This window comes from Sceloporus undulatus, chromosome 9, assembly GCF_019175285.1.
Source record: "Sceloporus undulatus isolate JIND9_A2432 ecotype Alabama chromosome 9, SceUnd_v1.1, whole genome shotgun sequence".
NCBI lineage: Eukaryota > Metazoa > Chordata > Lepidosauria > Squamata > Phrynosomatidae > Sceloporus > Sceloporus undulatus.
Window position 1 is genome coordinate 9,074,328 of NC_056530.1, and position 18,374 is coordinate 9,092,701.

The following is an 18,374-nucleotide window of genomic DNA, read 5'->3' on the forward strand; positions in this document are numbered from 1 at the left end:
CCAGCCTCCAAAATCGAAGGTCTTGTCCCAAGAGCTTGTATTTACCCCTCTGGCATAGGCACTGTCGCACACTGAATGCACCCTGCCAAAGGTATGGCCTTGCAATACAATGCAAGCTTCCTGTGCATGTGACATCCTCTTGTGAAGATTGATGCATCACTCAGAAACTACCAGTATGTGAGCACTGACTACCTTGTCAGCAGTCGCTTTGTGACAATTAAAGGATTCCAGGAGGCATATATGTATATAAAAAGGCTGATTTGAAACCATTCACTGTCTCAACTCTGCGGTACATCAGAAGGAACCGGCAGAAAGCTTTGGTGAGTCTTCTGGTGTGTTCCTTTGGGCATTTATTACTGGAGACGGAAAAGGTTTCCAGATTCCTTCAGTGGCTCCAGGGAAAAGCAGGTGAAGGTCAGTTGTGGAGCCTGTTTTACTGTCAAAGGCAGCAGTTGGAATATAAGTCACAGCAATGAGTGTTGTCAACCCTTCAAGAACAACGGATCTAAGCAGGGTGTAAGTTTTGCATCTCATAGAATGTATCAGATGTTTGGTGTAATTATCTTAAGTTGATAGGTGTATGTGCATTGTATAACATTTGGGATCTCAAAAGGAAGAAGTACCAATGTCCATGGCCAACCATGCTAACTAATGGGAAATGACACAGAGCGATAGGCAGCACAGGACAGACCCCAAATTATCCGCTCCTTGTCCCATGCCATGGCACCAGAGGCACTGCCACCCCTGGCTACTGCATGGGTTCAGTGTGGTATTCAGTGTGATACCACCCATCATCCAGTCTTCCCAGGAGGGCCTTTCACTGGTATCTGCTGGGTTCCTTGCCAGGAGAAACAGTGGATGTACTCTGGGGTTTGGATAGTTTTAAAGGAGTTGCCTCAAGTGCGTAATAATCTCCCCGAAAACAGGTCCAGGCACCAGACTCTGAGGGATAACTCCTTTAAAGTCTGTTCTAAGACCTGAAGGGTCTTTGATATGGGATGCTCCACTCTTGAGATAGAATGTGTGCCTCCTTGTTTCTGCCTGATTTTAACCAAATATTGTGCTGATGGCCTCAGAAGAAGAAACCTCAGGAACAATATTTCTGTGTTCATCTCTTCCTCAGCTCAAGAGGGAGAACTCAGCATGGACAGCAGCATTGCCATGGATTTGATGAGGTCCATCTCCCCACCTTCTGTCATTCCGATGGTAAGAGAACAGTTCTTCCTTTATATGCCACTTGCTTCCTTAATCAATATGTCATGGGTCTCGAAAAATGCCAGGCCTTCCCTTTTGTCAGCTGTGTCTCCTCAGGGCTTTGGATCTTGGGATGTCAAGCTTCACATCTTGTTTTTCCAATGCAAGTAGGGAAAGATGCTCTGAGTTCCAGAATGGCAGGGAGGGCAGAGTATTTGCCCCAATGAAATCCCTTCTCACTGACCTATCTAGATTTATTTTTTGCAAGAGGGGGACATTTGGAGCATGATGGGTCTCAGAGAAGAAGGTATGGGCAATGCCTTACGCTCGGTCGGCTTCTTCCATGCCATCCATGCCCGGCCTCTCAATCTTCTCTTCTCCGGACCCTCCAACCTCCATCCCGGTTCCTCTCGCTCCTTGCCCTGGGCACTAGGTACTGTGTCCTCCATGCTTTTAGCCTCCGCTGAGCACCTCCAAATCCCCGATGCCAAGGGGATATTGGTCCTTTCTCTTCTTGTAGATCTCCGTCCCTCCAAAATCTTTAAGACAGGCGCTCAATACCTTCCCCTTCGTTCGTGTCACAGGAGCCTCATGTGAGAGCGACCATTGGTTCAGCCATTGCCTCCCCTTACAGCTGTATTTAAAATGCAGAAGGACTACGTTAATTAAGGACTCACACTATTCACAATTGTTGGTAATTGTGAACATTTATAGAAACAACAGACTTAGATACCTGTTCTACAGGAAGTGAATTAAGAATATATCTATAGTTGCCTTTTTTTGTTTGTTTGCACATGAATATGTGTTGCTTTTTTATGAGGGCAGAGAGTCAGAGAGGGAAGAACAGAGACTGGATGCTTCAGAATAATGCTCTCTGGGGATGTGTCAGGATTATTCCTTGATACATATTTTAATGTGAATTTTGAGATGAAAGATTTTCAGAGGAAGAATTTTCAGGATCACAATGCTTTCTTGATTTTGAGGCAAGCATGAAAAATCCATCTGTATATTTCTTCTGCTCTTACTTTGTGTACGCTTGTTAATCGTGAGTAATGATAATTTGAGGAGACACAGACGGGTCTCATTTCCATATGAGAAATACCTCAATGGCGTGTACTGACCATCTTTCTCTTTCCTTCCTTCCTTGCTTTTCTTCTCCAATGTAGCATCAAAAGGATCTTCTTGCCACCGACCCCTTCCCTCGTCAAATAAATATAGATGAGGATATTCAAGCTGAATTCCAGGATTTTCAACTTCTTGGTAATATCGTCATTATAATAAAGACATGAAGACCTGATCCATAAATCACCCTGCATCTCCCAGACTTACAACACTCTCTTTGGCTGATGCAACTACTGTATAAGATAATAACAATTTGAGGAAGAAGCCTTCGAAAAGTTGTCAAGTGTCTTTCTTTATTATTAGTTAGACTCCTGCCTTTTGTCCATTGAGCTCAAGGGGGCATCCATGGTTCCTTGTCTTCAGCCTGGTCCTATCCTCTGCCTGCTCTCCTCCTTCCCTTCTTCCTCCTCCTCCTCCTCCTCTCTCCCCTTCTTTCTCTTCTTCCACATCCTTCCTCCTCCCCTTCACCTCATTCTCCTCCTCCTCTTTCTGTAGGGTTTTCTTGGCTGTTCTGGAGGGTTGTGGAAAGCAAACCAATACATTACTTGGGCGGGGGGGTTTGCTTTGCCCTGTTGTGGCAAGAGAAATTGCTGAAAAAAACCAGTGTCCCCCATTTGCGGGCTATATACCAGGTCCAAATCACACAGAACTACAGAGGCAAATCCAAATAGGTTTTTGTATCTTTATTAAGGGAAATGATTAACACACATACACATTTTTTTTTATTATTTGGGAGGAACTGGGAGGTCCAGAGCCAAACAATTTAGGCTCACCCAATTTTCTTTCTCTTCTTGCCACACGCCCTCCATTCTCACCACCTTTTGCAGAGTTTTATGCTTCTATTTCTACTTGGCTTTGTTTTATTTCCACTAGATAGATTTCTATGTTTTTTAAATGTATTAAACCGATAAAATGTATTTTTATTAGTTTTAAATTATTGTTAAAATTGGATGTATTGATGCTTGGAAAACTTTTGTACCATGTGTCGTTTTAGCCGTTTTGATTTAATTCATATGGCAAGCTGCTTTGATACCTGCATTGGAGGAAAAGTAGGATATACATAAGATTGAATCAGGTCTCATTGTTGTTATCTCTCTCAACTTCCAGCAGAAGGGTAGTGCATGAATCACATATCCAAATAATACACAAATAAAGCATTGAACTAAAGCTGTGGCTGATGGGAATTAGAATCCAGTGGCATCCACTTGGCCTGGAAGATGGAAAGTTTCTGTGAGCTGAATGTAGCTATTCTATACCACCTTGGCATCCAGATGTACAGAGTGTGATATGGATACAGGATATCGACCCTTCTTATACACGGATTCTTTATACATGGATTCAAGCATACACAGTTTGAAAATGTTCCAAAAAAGTATAACTTTCAAATATCAAACCTTGATTTTCCAATTTTTATAAAGGACACCATTTTGCTGTGTCATTATATTTAATGGGACTTGAGCATACATGGATTTTGTTATCCGCGGCGGATCTTGGAACCAAACCCCAGAGTATAACAAGGGTCCACTGCATTTTCATAAATAAAAATAAATTGTATTTATTTTATTTTTTATCCCATCTTTCTTCCAAAGTGGACCCAAGGCGGCTAACAATATATAGTGCATCCCATAGGGATGAATGGGGCACGCGCCTGTGGTGAGTGTGCACCACCATGCTACCATGGTGCACAATCCCCATTCATTTGAATGGGGCTCAAGCATACGCGTTATTTGTTTTAGGCGGGGGAGTCCGGAACGAATCCCCGCGTAAACAAAGGGTGCACTATATATAAAACACATTAAGGAGATGTACAGATTGGCAGGAAGGGCCCCTTTCTGCCCTGGATCAGTGCCACAGCAACTGCACACCACGGCACAGATCCGGATCCTGGAGAGAGCAAAATGAAGCAGCGAAAAATGGCATCTTTTTGCTCCCTCCAAGGGGCATCATAGGCACGCTGGCATGCCGTGATGACGCTGCTTTGGCACTGCACCATTTGTGCCAGAGGTGTGTCATCATGGCATGCCCAAAATGGTGACCTGCCGGCGCGGTTAGGGCTTGGAACTTGGGGCCGCTCAGCTCTCACCATGCCCACAGGTCCGCACTTTTCACCGGGCCGTACATGGCCTAAAACAACAATTAAAATCCCACAATTGAAATCGTAATTTTTTTAAAAAAATTACAAATATAAAATTTAAAACATACAAAGTTAAAAATAATAATCCAAGATTTTAAAAGGCCGGTTTAAATAAAAACGTCTTCGCTTGCCGGCGAAAGGCCAGCGGCGAGGGGGCAGGCCTAGCCTCCTGCGGTAAAATAATATATATGTATAAAATAATACTTAAGATCTGGCTTTCAAAAAGTGCTCTTTCATTGAACTCAAGGATCCCCAGACTCCAGTACATTTCCACTGCAGTCTATGACAAGAAACCTTCCTTGGAAAAACACTAAAGGTCTTTCCCAATCTCCCTTGAATCCACTTCTCTAAACCCGAAAGAAGCGCCCAACGTTTTCCCTTTTCTCACTTGGGAGTTGGTACGGTTTGTCTTTCCATGAATGCCAAAGAGGAGAACGCTTTTAAGATAGCTAAGCACACTTACTTGAAAGAAAACCCCACCGAAGTCTTTTCTCCCCCTTGGCCTTTGCTTCTAAGCAAAGAAAGTTACAATATATGCTGAGGATTAGATTTAATGCTATATGATCTATGTGATGGCAGGAGCTTAAAGTTAGTGACTTCAAAGAACAGGGTCCGATTGGTGAAGAAGTTAAAGGAGCGACAACTTGAGGACTCAGGTTTGGAAAGGTCTGCAAATACAACAAAATTAATAAACTCATATTTAGAATAATCTGACTTTATATATATATATATATATATATATATATATATATATATATATTGTTACAAAATTCCTAAACCAATAACAACATACAATAGACAATACTTACATAACAAACATAGTGTAACACAACATATATAACATAAAATGACTTCCTCTCCATTAATATGTATATTTCATTTATAATCGTACCTTGACTTTCTAATCTTGAATTAAATTCTTCCCTTAAATTTTTATATTTTTGTAATTTTTTATATTTTGGTAAAACTATCATGTCTTAAATTATATTTCCATATATTTTAGTTATATCTTCCTCTCCCCTTTTCTTAGATCCCACTCCGTGACTTTTAGTCCGATATATTCCTTCAGGTCTCAAACTAAGACATCATAGTTATTACAGTATTACATTCTCTGTTTAATCGATCTTTTCTAATTTAGAATAATGTGACTTTTTCAGGTAATTCTACTTGGCTGCTTCAACTTCATATAGCTAAGACACGGGTTTGAAATCCTAAAGGACTCAAGATATGTTTGAGTCCCAGTCCGTCCACCGATATGTAATAATAATAATAATAATAATAATAATAATAATAATAATAATAATAGGCAGGAGTATGACTAGATGGCTTTTGGGGTCCAATCCAGCCCTGCGGTTCTGGGTATGTTAAATCTGGTTCTGCCAAGGGCTGCATTTTTGAGACAAGATTGGGCTGGATTTCCAGTTGTTATCTCTATCTGAGTTTCCCAAGCTTTCTTCAAAAACAGAGAGAGGAATAACAGTTGCTTCACTTATTTCCTAAAGCGCCCGCAGCGTTTTCAATTTCAGGTTTAGCAACAGCAAGCAAAAGCCAGGAAAGAGCTGGGAAGGTCAATGGAGCAACTTAATGGAGGGAAGAGAGGAAGGGAAAAAGGAAGATGATGAACAGGGGCTTCTCAGCAAAATAGTTTGGGCCCAAGTCCCCAAACTGCTAGTCCGCAACTAAAATAGATCCATTGAAGCAATGAGGAATTACACAAGTCTTCGATTCAACAAGCCTGGCCTTGAAATTTGGATTCGATCCATCAATTTAGGTGGATTGATTCGATCAAAAAGCCACGGCTGCCCCGAGTTTGCTAGACCTGAGCATGCCAGTAAATAACGGCTGTGGGTAGATGATTTTCATTGTTTTGGTATCTATTGTGATTTTAAAATGTTTTTATGGACTTTATCACACGTGGGGGAGTTTGCAGCTCAGATCCACAGTCACTCCTGTTCTAGCAATGCAAAGCGTGATGTTTTTTTCACACCAGATCCAGAGTCACTCCTGTCTAGCAATGCGAATTAAGGTTAAAACGTGATGTTTTACCAAACCTGGTTGCCTTTCTGTTGCCCTTCCAAAGTGAGGGACAAGCGAAGTCAGTTCTATTCCAAGCAAGTCACGTGATACGGATTCAAGCAAAGCGGAGTGAGTGCACATTGTATTACCACACCGGAGGGTTCAACGATTCGAATCGGTACCCTTGCACATGCTCAGTGGGGCTCTGGACGCTGCCCTCCTTCCCTGCCCCCTCCTTAGCTGTCATCCTTCATTGGGGTCTAGGAGAAGGCAGGGGATGATGGGATTGGTGGCAGGCTGAAGGAGGGAAGCAGATTGGGGTCTAGGAGAAGGCAGAGGATGATGGGATTGGTGGCAGGGTGAAGGAGGGGAGCAGATCAGGGTCATATCCTATTCTATCCTATTCTATCCTATCTTTTCCTGTCCTGTCCTATCCTATCCTGTCTTATCCTATCTTGTCCTGTCCTGTCCTATCCTATCCTACCCTATCCAGTCCTATCCTATCCTATCCTATCCTATCCTATCCTATCCTATCCTATATGAAGGGATGTCATATTGAGGAGGGAGCAAGCTTGTTTTCTGCTGCTCCAGAAAACAGGACCCGGAACAATGAATGCAAACTGCAGCAAAAGAGATTCCAGCTCAACATTAGGAGGAACTTCATGACAGTAAGGGCTGTTCTACGGTGGAACACACTCCTCCCTCAGAGTGCAGTGGAGTCTCCTTCCTTGGAGGTCTTTAAGCAGAGGCTGGATGACCATCTGTTGGGATGCTTTGATTTAGATTTCCTGCATGGCAGAATGGGGTTGGACTGGTTGGCCCTTGGGGTCTCTTCCAACTCTATGATTCTATGATTCTATGATCTTATCATGTCCTGTCCTGTCCTGTCCTGTCCTATCCTGTCCTATCCTATCTTGTCCTATCCTGTCTTGTCCTATCCTATCCTATCCTATCCTATCCTGTAGACCGCCTGCAGACCACCATTTTTGGGTGGTCTGTACCGCACCTAACTTGGAAGGCTCTCATTCATAGAGTAAATAAATAACTTGGAGGTCCCTCTCATTCATAGAGCCAACATGTCAATGTTGACAACAGCAAACAACAACAACGTTTTTGTGTAAAGCTCTGAGTTTTCTTTGGTCGTCTTTAAACACAGAGAAGAAAGAGCTATACGTTTCCACATTGTTTTGGGCTTGATTTCTTCGTTGCTATCAGGCACGGTCCCTTCTTGAGTTTTCCTATAGATTAACAACCGCCTTTGTTGGAAAAAAGGGTTTCACACTGTGACTTCAGTTACTCATGCGGATTAAACAGTGTTTGCTTTCCCCAGGTTTCATGTGAAAGGGAATTTTACCTCAATGGTAAAATTCAACTTTAACTAAAAGTTGCACTGAAAGACCTAGAGATTCCTAGAGAGAAGCCTCTACTAAGCATTTGTAGCTCCTCCATTGCAGCTCTATGGTCAGTGTCTGTTGGACGTTGACCACAGAGTTGCACTGGAGGACCTAGAGATTCCTAGAGAGGTGTCCTCTCAGGTCAAAACATGATGTTTTTGTTATTTGTGGTTTTTCCATATTCACGGGGGTCTTGTGCCCCTAACCCTAAGGAATATGGAGGGACAAGTGTATTCACCATTTCTCTGCCAAAAATGAGAATCCATGAGAATCCATGTGGAGCAAATGGGTGGCCATGCATTTGATAATGCTCATTCTCACAAATACTCATGGGAACTCTGGTAGAAATCACGATTCCTTTTTCTGTGGAGTTGGTGGAGTTTTGCGCCCTCCTCCCTGCAAAAGCTGGGATTCCTGAATCGCACATGTTCAGATCATATTCTATGTGTCTCAAATGAGGAGTATTTTAATCATGTAGAGAATATCTTGTTCTGGGCCTTCAGGTCATTTCTGACTTATGGTGACCCTAAGGAGGACCTATCATGGGGTGTTTGTGGCAAGATTTGTCCAGAGGAGGTTTGCCATTGCCTTCCTCTGAAGCGGAGAGAGTGTGACTTGCCCAGGGTCACCCAATGGGTTTCGTGGCCAAGCTGGAAATCAAACCATGCGCTCCAGAGCCATAGTCCAATGTTCACGCTACTGCTCAGAACCTGAAGTCAGGCCTTGAGTGTTCATCTTGAAAGATACTTTGCTTGTGAGTATCTCACCTTCCAAAAAAAGTAAGGTACAGTGGAAGGCCTTAAAAGGAGAAAGTTGGCTACACTGGAATTTTCCTTTGGTCACCCAGAACATCTGCCGATTGCAGAAAGAGGACCGAATGAGAAATATGGGCTAAAGGCAATCTCCTTTCCCTCTTTGATGTCCACTATGCTGATGGAAAAATTGGAGTTGGGTAAGAGGTGTATTGACAGCTGATGGCTATCAAAGTGAGAGTTATTGTTTCAACATCATTCGGAGCCACTCCGAGAGAGTATATATACCTGCCCTGAACCTCACTAGACTCATTCCACATTTTTTCCTGGCTCATCGCAGAAGGTCCTGTATTCTTGGAGACCAGGTAAGTGAAACCTTTTCGAATGCTTAGCTGGAACTTGGGTGCATTTGCTTGGAACCGAGCGATCCAGGTTCTTGGGAGGTTTGCTCCTAAGTAAGCTTAAAAATCATGCAGGCTTCCAGATGCCATGGGATCCTCACCGTGTTGGGTGGGATCTTATCTGCACTGCAGAAATAATCCAGTTTGAGAGCACTTTAACTGCTGTGGCTCAGTCCTATGGAATCCTTGGACTTGTAGTTTGAGGCTGAGGTCAGCTGCGCCTCTTGTCGACTTTGGTCCCAAACACACTGCGGAAATAAACCACTTTGAGATCACTTTAACTGCCCTGGCTTGGTGCTAGGAAATTCTGGGCACTGTGGTTTTGTGAGACATTTAGCCTCCTCTGTCAGAGAGCGCTGGTGCCGACAACTAAGTGCAGTTCACACGGTTCCATAGCACTGAGCCAAAATGGTGCGAAACTGGATTATTTCTGCAGTGCGGATGCAGCCAAGTCAAAGGCTTTCATGGCTGGCATCCATAGCTTTTTTGTGGGGGTTTTTCGGGCAGATGCCAGCCACAGATGCTGGCGAAACGTCAGGAATAAACTCTTCTAGAACATGGCCACAGAGCCCAAAAGACTCACAAAAAACTATGGATGCCGGCCATGAAAGCCTTCGACTTCACAGTTTGATCACTTCTCCATGAACCAAGTGCCCCGAACCCTTTTCTAACAGTGGTTCATTGTGAGATCTCCCACTTTCTACATTTAGTTATTTCTAAACTTAAGGCAATCATCTTTTTATATCTCAGGTGTTCACTTCTCCATCCGGCGGGTGCTATTTTAATACATTTCACGCACACATCGAAATTGGTGTTGCCATGTAAAAGATAACAAGGACTAGATATCAGTTCTTGCTCTAATGATGGGTGTTTGACTATCTTTTATTCTATAATGATATAATGATGTATTAAAAACTAAGAGGGAAAATTATGGTTGTGATCCTCTTGGAGAAAAGGTGAAAGTAACCATAAGGAAGTAACAAGACAGTAGGAGTGAGTTAAACTTGAAATAGCATTGTTTAAATATTTGGCTAGTTATAAGTATTAGTTTATATATTTGCATTAAGTATAATTATTGTTTGCTGGTTAATTGTCATGTCTTCTCTGTTTTCAGTTTGTTGTGATATTGATGTAGTTTTTATATTAAAATTAGTCAATAAATAATAATAATAATAATAACAACAACAACAACAACAACAATAATGAAATTGTTCCCTGACTTCTCGTCTTCTTCGTCCCCTTTCCTCCTTCCAGAGAAACCTGGAATCATGTCTCAGATGGAAATCGCCATAGAGGCCATCATCAACATCTTCCACCAATATTCGGTCCGGAAACCTCACCCAGACAAGCTGAGCAAAGGGGAAACCAAGCAGCTCATTGAGAAGGAGCTTGCGGGGTTCTTGAAGGTGAGTCTGGCTGGGATGGAGCCAAAGGGAAGGTGGGAAATGGCGGTGTGTTGGACTGCAACTCCCATCAGCCCTAGATGTTGATGAGAGAAATGGTAGAATTATAGAATCATAGAATCATATAGTTGGAAGAGACCCCAAGGGCCATCCAGTCCAACCCCATTCTGCCATGCAGGAAATCTCAGTCAAAGCATCCCCGACAGATGGCCATCCAGCCTCTGTTTAAAGACCTCCAAGGAGGGAGACTCTACCACTTTCTGAGGGAGTTTGTTCCACTATCGAACAGCCCTTACTGTCAGGAAGTTCCTCCTAATGTTGAGGTGGAATCTCTTTTCCTGCAGCTTGCATCCATTGTTCCTGGTCTTGTTCTCCGGAGTAGCAGAAAACAAGCTTGCTCCCTCCTCAATATGACAACCCTTCAAATATTAAAACAGGGCTATCATATTACCTCTTAACCGTCTCTTCTCCAGACCAATGGGTTTCACATCCTTACAAAGCCATAATAAAACGGCATCTCATTTAAAAGCGGAGATTTTCTATTCAAGGCCGGAGTGGGATTTCTATATCAACCAGTTAAATGGTGTCTCCAGACTTAGCCGTTAAATGGAGTTTGAGGGGTTTAAATGGAGCGTTAGGCATTAAATGGAGCTGCCATATTCAGGGGTTGAAGGGAGATGCGCTGTTCAGGAGTTAAGTGGAGTTTCCATATTCAGGAGCTGAGAGACGTTTCTATATTCAGGGATAAGAAAAGCTGCCATATTCAGAGTTTAATGGGAGTTTCCATATTCAGGGATTTTGCTGGAGATAAACAATAGGGGAAAGCATCCTTAATATATATATATTATGTCTGAAATTCACAGTGATATCGGTCTAGCTGCGGTCCTAAATAGGATACCTTTTCCACACTGTTGTTGTTGCGTGCCTTCATTTCGGACTTATGGCGACCCTAACGCATGGGTTTTTCTTGGCAAGGTTTGTTCAGAGGAGGTTTGCCATTGCCGCCCTTTGAGGCTGAGAGAGTGTGGCTTGCCCAAAGTCACCTAATGGGTTTCACGACCAAACTGGGATTCGAACTCTGGCCTCCAATACTCAAACCACTATGCAAAGCTGGCTCTAAGTCTACAGACTACAACTCCCACAATCCTGGTGCCTCCATGGCCATGGGGATACTGGGAGCTGTAGTCTGAAAGTAAAACTCTCTCAAGCTTTGTATTGATGATGATGATGATGATGATGATGATGATGATGATGATGAATAATTTCCAAACTGACCTCCCACTACACCGACATGGATAGTTCTTTCCTGCCCCAAGATGTCTCTCTCAATCTGCCTGTTTTTAACTATATTCATCTGCATTTTTACTGGTATTGTTCTTGTTTATGGCAGAGGGATAGGGGTTTTGTAATACTGAATATGTAGGTACTATATATTTTAATGAGGCAATTATGGTATTGTAACCTGCCTCGATCCGTAGGGAGACACAGGATATAAATTAAAATGTTGTTGTATCGGAGTCAACGAAATTTGAATCTCCTCCAGGAGCAGATCATATACCGATGCAAAAGTGTTTCATGTCTGTGTTTGTGCTTTCTTGGGCAGAACCAAGTCAACCCGGCCGGCATTGAGGCACTTTTCAAGGAGCTGGATCAAGACCAAGACAAAGAGCTCTCTTTTGAAGAATTCATGCAGCTGATCACGAAGGTCTCTATTGATACTCACACCAATCTGCACAAAGAGTGACGGAGGAAGCAGTGATGCTGCCGTTTGGATGCAGAAAAGAAGAAGGGAGTGAGGGCAGAAAAAAGGGAGGAAACGAAACAAAAAAATCAGAAGGAGGGCAGAAATGACGAAAGCGCAAAACGCACGCATGCCAGGAGGGGTGTGTGCCCTGCATACAAGGGCCTGATCTGGTGCCCGGCGATTGGCTGGTGTTGCGTGGCATGACCTAAGACCCATCAATAAAAACACGTCGTCCAATTTTCTGTCTGCATCGTTATTTGTTTACTTTATTTATATACAGGATTTATACCCCGCCCTTCAGCCCTATAGGCTCTTAGAGCGGCTTACATTTATTACTATTATTTTTAATTACTGTAGATACTTGACTATAAGTCGACCTCATATATAAGTCGAGGGCAAGTTTGGAGGCCGAAATTATGGATTTCGATATGACCCGAGGGTAAAATTTAGGGGCATGTAATGAAGCATGTAAAGGACAAAGTAAAGGAAAACAATGCCAAAAGAACTTCTAGCAGGCATGTCTATTTGTATACATACTAAAGGCTGGATGGCTCAGAGAGTAGAAGGGGTCAGCGCTTCCAGGGCAGATTAAACTTTTGCCTTTCACCATATATATACACTACTTCCATTGACCCATGGTTAAGTCGACTCAGGTTTTTGGGTCAATCTTTTAACCTAAATTTCTAGACTAGAACTGGACACAGTATTCCAGCTGGGGCCTGACCAAAGCAGAATAGAGTGGTGCTATTACTTCCCTTGATCTAGACACTATACTTCTATTAATGCAGTCTAGAATCGCATTGGTTTTGTTAGCTGCCGCATCACACTGTTGACTCATGTACAACTTGTGGTCTACTTGGACTCCTAATGGTCAGGGATTCTGAGACCTGAAGTCTTGAAACCCCTGGTGGACCAGAGTCTGAGAACCACTGGGCTAAGGTATATGAAGACAGCAAGGTATATGTTTGGGGATTCAGGTCCCAGAATCCCTGACCATTGGCCAAGATGGACCCTTTTAGGAACCATAAAGACTGTCTGAAATGTATCCTAGGCACTTGGAAGTATGATTTTTGAGTTGGAGAGGGGAAGAAGAAGAAGTATCTGGGCACTGAGATGTGCCTCAGTGCTTAAGAACAGAAAGGGATCTAGGAGTCCTGGTAGACTACAAGTTGAACATGACTCAACAGTGTGATGTGGCTGCTAAAAAGGCCAATGCAACTTTAGGCTGCATCAATAGAAGTATAGTGTCTAGATCAAGGGAAGTAATAGTGCCACTCTATTCTGCTCTGGTCAAGCCCCACCTGGAATATTGTTTCCAGTTTTGGGCACCACAATTTAAAAAGGGTGTTTAGAAACTGGAGCGTGTCCAAAGGAATGCGACTAAAATGGTGAAAGGTCTGGAAACCATGTCCTATGAGGAAGGACTTAGGAACTGGGGATGTTTAGCCTGGAGAAGAGAAGGTTAAGAGGTGATATGATAGACCTGCTTAAATATGTGAAAGGAAGTCATATTGAGGAGGGAGCAAGCTTGTTTTCTGCTGCTCCAGGGATCAGAACCTGGAAAAATTCCACTTCAACATTAGAAGGAACATCCTGACAGTAAGAGCTGTTCAACAGAAGAAGACACTCTCTTGGTAAGTGTTAGAGTCTCCTTCTTTGGAAGCTTTTAAACAGAGGCTGGATGGCCATCTGTCAGGGATGCTTTGATTGAGAGTTCCTGCATGACAGAATAGGGTTGGACTGGATGGCCCTTGGGGTCTCTTCCAACTCTATGATTCTATGAAAAAAGCTGGCATTTTTGGGGTCACTTGGATATTTCAACTCTTGGATGAAAACGGTGTAAACAATAGGCACAGCCTGGAAAACGGGAACAATTTTGGTCTATAGTGCCCAGAATCCCCCAGGGCAGAATAGTAATGGGACATGTTGGTTGGGGCCTTTGGGATTTGTAGCCCAAAAGTAACTTTTCCAGACTCTGACAATGAGTGCTTGCGGCAGACATGTTTCTCGCTTAGTTATGTCAAAGTTTTCCCCCCAAAACGTTCATTGACGTTGTGGTTCCAGTCATCACCATTAGGTGGCACTGTCCCATTGTAAAGAAACTTTGGTTGCCTAATGGGATGTTGGGCAATGGAGGTGGGTCTGCAGTGTAACATCTACACCACTCAAGCCACAAATCTTTTCCCTTTTCTCTCTTTCTCCCTCCCTCCAGGGCCAGTAGGTGGTGCCTATGTCTATGGAATGGTTTATCTACTCTGGAGTTTAGTCCAAACTTTATGTAGCAGGGGTGGGCAACCGTGAAGGGTATGGGGGCCATTTCCCTTCCGATACCAGCAAGCAAGCTGCAGCCACCCTTTTGATGTGAATGGAAGTGGTGTCATATTAATACCAGTTTCGTTCTGGGCTGCTTTTTAAGTGAATTATTTTCCTGGGGTGAAAAAAACCATGAAAAATTGCCTGTGAATTGCTTTCAGCATTTACTAATGAAAACAAGACATTATCCAATAAAGATATTATTTCATTTGTGTTGGCATCAGCCAGGACTGAGATTGCCAGGGCTTGGAAAACTGGAAAGGTCGACATGGCTGATTGGTGGTCTCGATTTTGGAATTTTTGGCTTGCGGAAAAGATCCCGGATCAAATCTCAAAGGTTGTGGATGTGGAATCTTCCTCTGCTTTTTGAAGAACGATGGTCCCCACTTATTCTTCAGGCTAAACATCCCCAGCTCCCTAAGTCTTTCTTCATAAGGCATGGTTTCCAGACCCTTCACCGTTTTGGTGGCCCTCCTTTGGACATCTTCCAACTTGTCAACATAGAATCATAGAACCATAGAATCATAGAGTTGGAAGAGACCACAAGGGCCATCCAGTCCAACCCACTGCCATGCAGGAGCTCTCAATCAAAGCATCCCCAACAGATGGCCAAACATCTTTTTTGAGATGTGGTGCTCAGAACTGGACACGGTATTCCAGGTGAGGGAAATACTATTTCAACTGCTACTATTAGTAATAATAATAATAGTGTTCACCCCTGCCTATAACTTTGAGTGAATCCAGGTTGTGCTTCCTGACAGACCAACTAATAGGGAGCAATGCAATCCTCATAGATTGCTGTAAGAGCCATGAAAAGACCATTTTCTGAGGTCTGGGCAGAAGTCCCTAGCCACTAAATCACTAGAATCATAGAACCATAGAATGATAGAGTTGGAAGAGACCCCAAGGGCCATCCAGTCCAACTCCATTCTGCCATGCAGGAACTCTCAATCAAAGCATACAAAAAAGATGGCCATCCAGCTTCTGTTTAAATGTCTCCAAGGAAGGAGACTCCAAGGGAGCATCTTCCACTGTCGAACAGCTCTTACTATCAGGGAGTTCCTCCTAATGTTGAGGTGGACTCTCTTTTCCTGTAGCTTGCATCCGTTGCTCCTGGTCCTATTCTCTGGAGCAGCAGAAAACAAGCTTGCTCCCTCCCCAATATGACATCCCTTCAAATACTTAAACAGAACTATCACATCACCTCTTAACCTACTCTTCTCCAGGCTAAACATCCCCAGCTCCCTGAATCGTTCGTCATAGGACATGGTTTCTAAGAGATGGGCTCATTTCTCCCTGGAGAATTCATAGAGTTTGCCCTGGGGAACTTTTCAGATCCAAAATCTTGGACCTTTTGAGCCAAAGTGGGGCAGGGAAAGCCAGCCAGACCACACCAAGCGAATCTGCAGCAACAGATTGAGAACAAAACCAATCGTTTCCTTCTTCCTCCCACATTGTTTGGCACGGTCTCTAAATCTGAGCCCCCGCAGGTCATGTTTTTAATCTCTCTATCTCACATGCAATAAATAGCAGTTGTAAAACCACTCTGAGGGCTTGGAGGAGTAAACCGTGACTTCGCCTTTGTGCAACTTGGAGAGCTGGGTGTGCACTTGCCCAGAAAGTACATAAAGAGATTTTCTCTTTATTTGGGTTTTTTCCAATTAGGAAAAAAAATCGAAGAGAAAGTATGTGCCCTTCAGTGCATCCTTTATGTAATTATTCATTTAATGAAATTATTGATTAATTAAATTAATTTATTCATCGAAGTATTCATTCAGTGGATTGTCGAATTATAAAATTGCTATACAATGTTTCACTGTCTGTGAAAATTTACATGAAAAATTGCATCTCTCTGTTTGTATAAAGTTGGCCCTTCTTATCCACAGATTTTTTTATCCATGGATTCAAGCATCTACGGTTTGAAAATGTTCAAAAAAAGTATAAATTTCAAATATCAAACCTTGATTTCCCATTTTTATAAGGGACACCATTTAGCTATGTCACTATATTTAATGAGACTTGAGCATCCATGGATTTTGTTATCCACGGGGGATCTTGGAACCAAACCCCAGCAGATAACAAGGGTCCACTATACAGTGGTACCCCGGGATACGAATTACCCAGCTTACGAATTTTTCGGGATACGAAAAAATCCCATAGGGATTTATTGTTTCGGCTTACGAAGGTTTTTTCGGGTTACGAAAAAACCTCGGCGCTATTTCGCCACCGGAGGGCAGCAGAGAGCTATTTTTTTCCATTAGCGCCTATGGCAATTCAGGTTACGAAGGTTTTTCGGGTTACGAAATTAGCCGCGGAACGAATTAATTTCGTAACCCGAGGTACCACTGTATATGTTTTGAAAAGACTTTCCAATATACCCTATAATATAATCAAATCAATAAAACAAGACATAGAATATACAATAAAACAAACGTAATTTCAAAAGAGTTTAAAAGGCTCACTTTTATGACTGTCTCTCTTGGGAAGAGAACAGAAGTGCTATGGTGATAGCATGAGGAGTGAGACAGAGAAAGTTGCTACTCTCCCGCTCAGTTTTGGCTTTCTTTTCTCATGTGATAAGGCTCTAAAACCCAAGGTATATCAGGACCTCATTCCCACTAATTTTAGATCGGATCGAAAATCGGTTTGAACCAGTTCAAAAGACCCTGGTTCCCCCTTAATCCAAATCGCTGAAGCAATTCCAAGAAGGGGGGGCATGCGCTGGACCCATTTAACCCACGTCTTTTTGATACTGATTTTCCCCCACTTCTTTTTTTGATAAATCGAATCGGCGCAAATGTGAACCACGTGTGGATTGGAATTGATTTAAATTTGCCCTTTGGCCGGCTGAAACCGAATCAACTTGAATCGATTCATTCATGAATGGGAACCACAAGTGGATTATTTTGGAGGGGAAAAATGCAATCGGGGCAAATGTAGCGGGAACCATGCTCCGCTGTCGAATCGGTCCATCGATTCGGATCGCACACCGATTTATCTGTAAGTGGAAATTTCTACATTGTAGAAATAGCACAATTTGAAACTACTTTCAGTTCCATGGCTTCATCCTCTACAATCCCAGGATTTGTAGTTGTGTGAGCCACCGACACTTTTCAGCAGAGAAGGCTAAGGACCTTGCAAAACAATGGAGATTCCCCATAGCAAACTAAGAGCAATGCAGTTTACTGCAACTTTGGGAGGTCAATGGGGGTGCAACAAAAGCAAGGAGACTTAGGGCTGGCTTTATACTATTGAGAATACTATGGAGCAAGAATACTATGGGGGCAGTCTGGAGTATTCTGGCCAGTATAGACCAATCCCAACTCAAAGGGAAACCCAAGGCTTTGGCTTTGGGTCCGATCCATCCGTTTGGGATTTTCCAGTTAGCCAGAGCCTCTTCCAAATAATGCAATTCCTTGACAGATACACTGTAGAAATAACACAGTTTGACACTCCTTTAAGTGCCATGGATTCATCCTGCACAATCCCAGGATTTGCAGTTTTGTGAGCCACCGACACTCTTCGGCATGGAAGCCTGAGGACCTTGCAAAACTACAAATCTCAGGATTTCGTGGGATGGAGCTGTAGCACTTAAAATGGTGTCAGGCGGCATCATTTCTACAGTGTAGATGGAGCCTCAGTGAATGCTGGTCTCATGTGATTCCACCCAATAATCTATCTATTTTCGTATTTAGAGAGAGCAACAGGATGTTTTGGCAAAAAGCCCAAGGCAAAGGTATAATCTTCATATTATAAAGATTTATAAATATTTATAAAGACTATAAGGTATAGTCTTGCTCTGCCGTCCGCAAGTTTTGAAACTCAAAATAGAGTCATTGGTAAAGAATGGCTTCACTGTTCACTGGTGACCATTGCAAATAGTTGTGTTATCAAAGTTGGT

At 42.8% G+C, this 18,374-nt stretch overlaps 1 protein-coding gene across 1 annotated transcript; it reads left to right on the plus strand.

Annotated features, from left to right (window-relative positions):
- Positions 1-10,281: 10,281 nt before the first annotated feature.
- On the plus strand, positions 10,282-12,332 carry LOC121915080 (protein S100-A12-like). Its single transcript, XM_042438933.1, has 2 exons — positions 10,282-10,419; positions 12,020-12,332. The coding sequence occupies exons 1-2, from the start codon at positions 10,282-10,284 to the stop codon at positions 12,158-12,160; spliced, it is 279 nt and encodes a 92-aa protein (XP_042294867.1). The 3' UTR covers positions 12,161-12,332.
- The last annotated feature ends 6,042 nt before the right edge of the window (positions 12,333-18,374 follow it).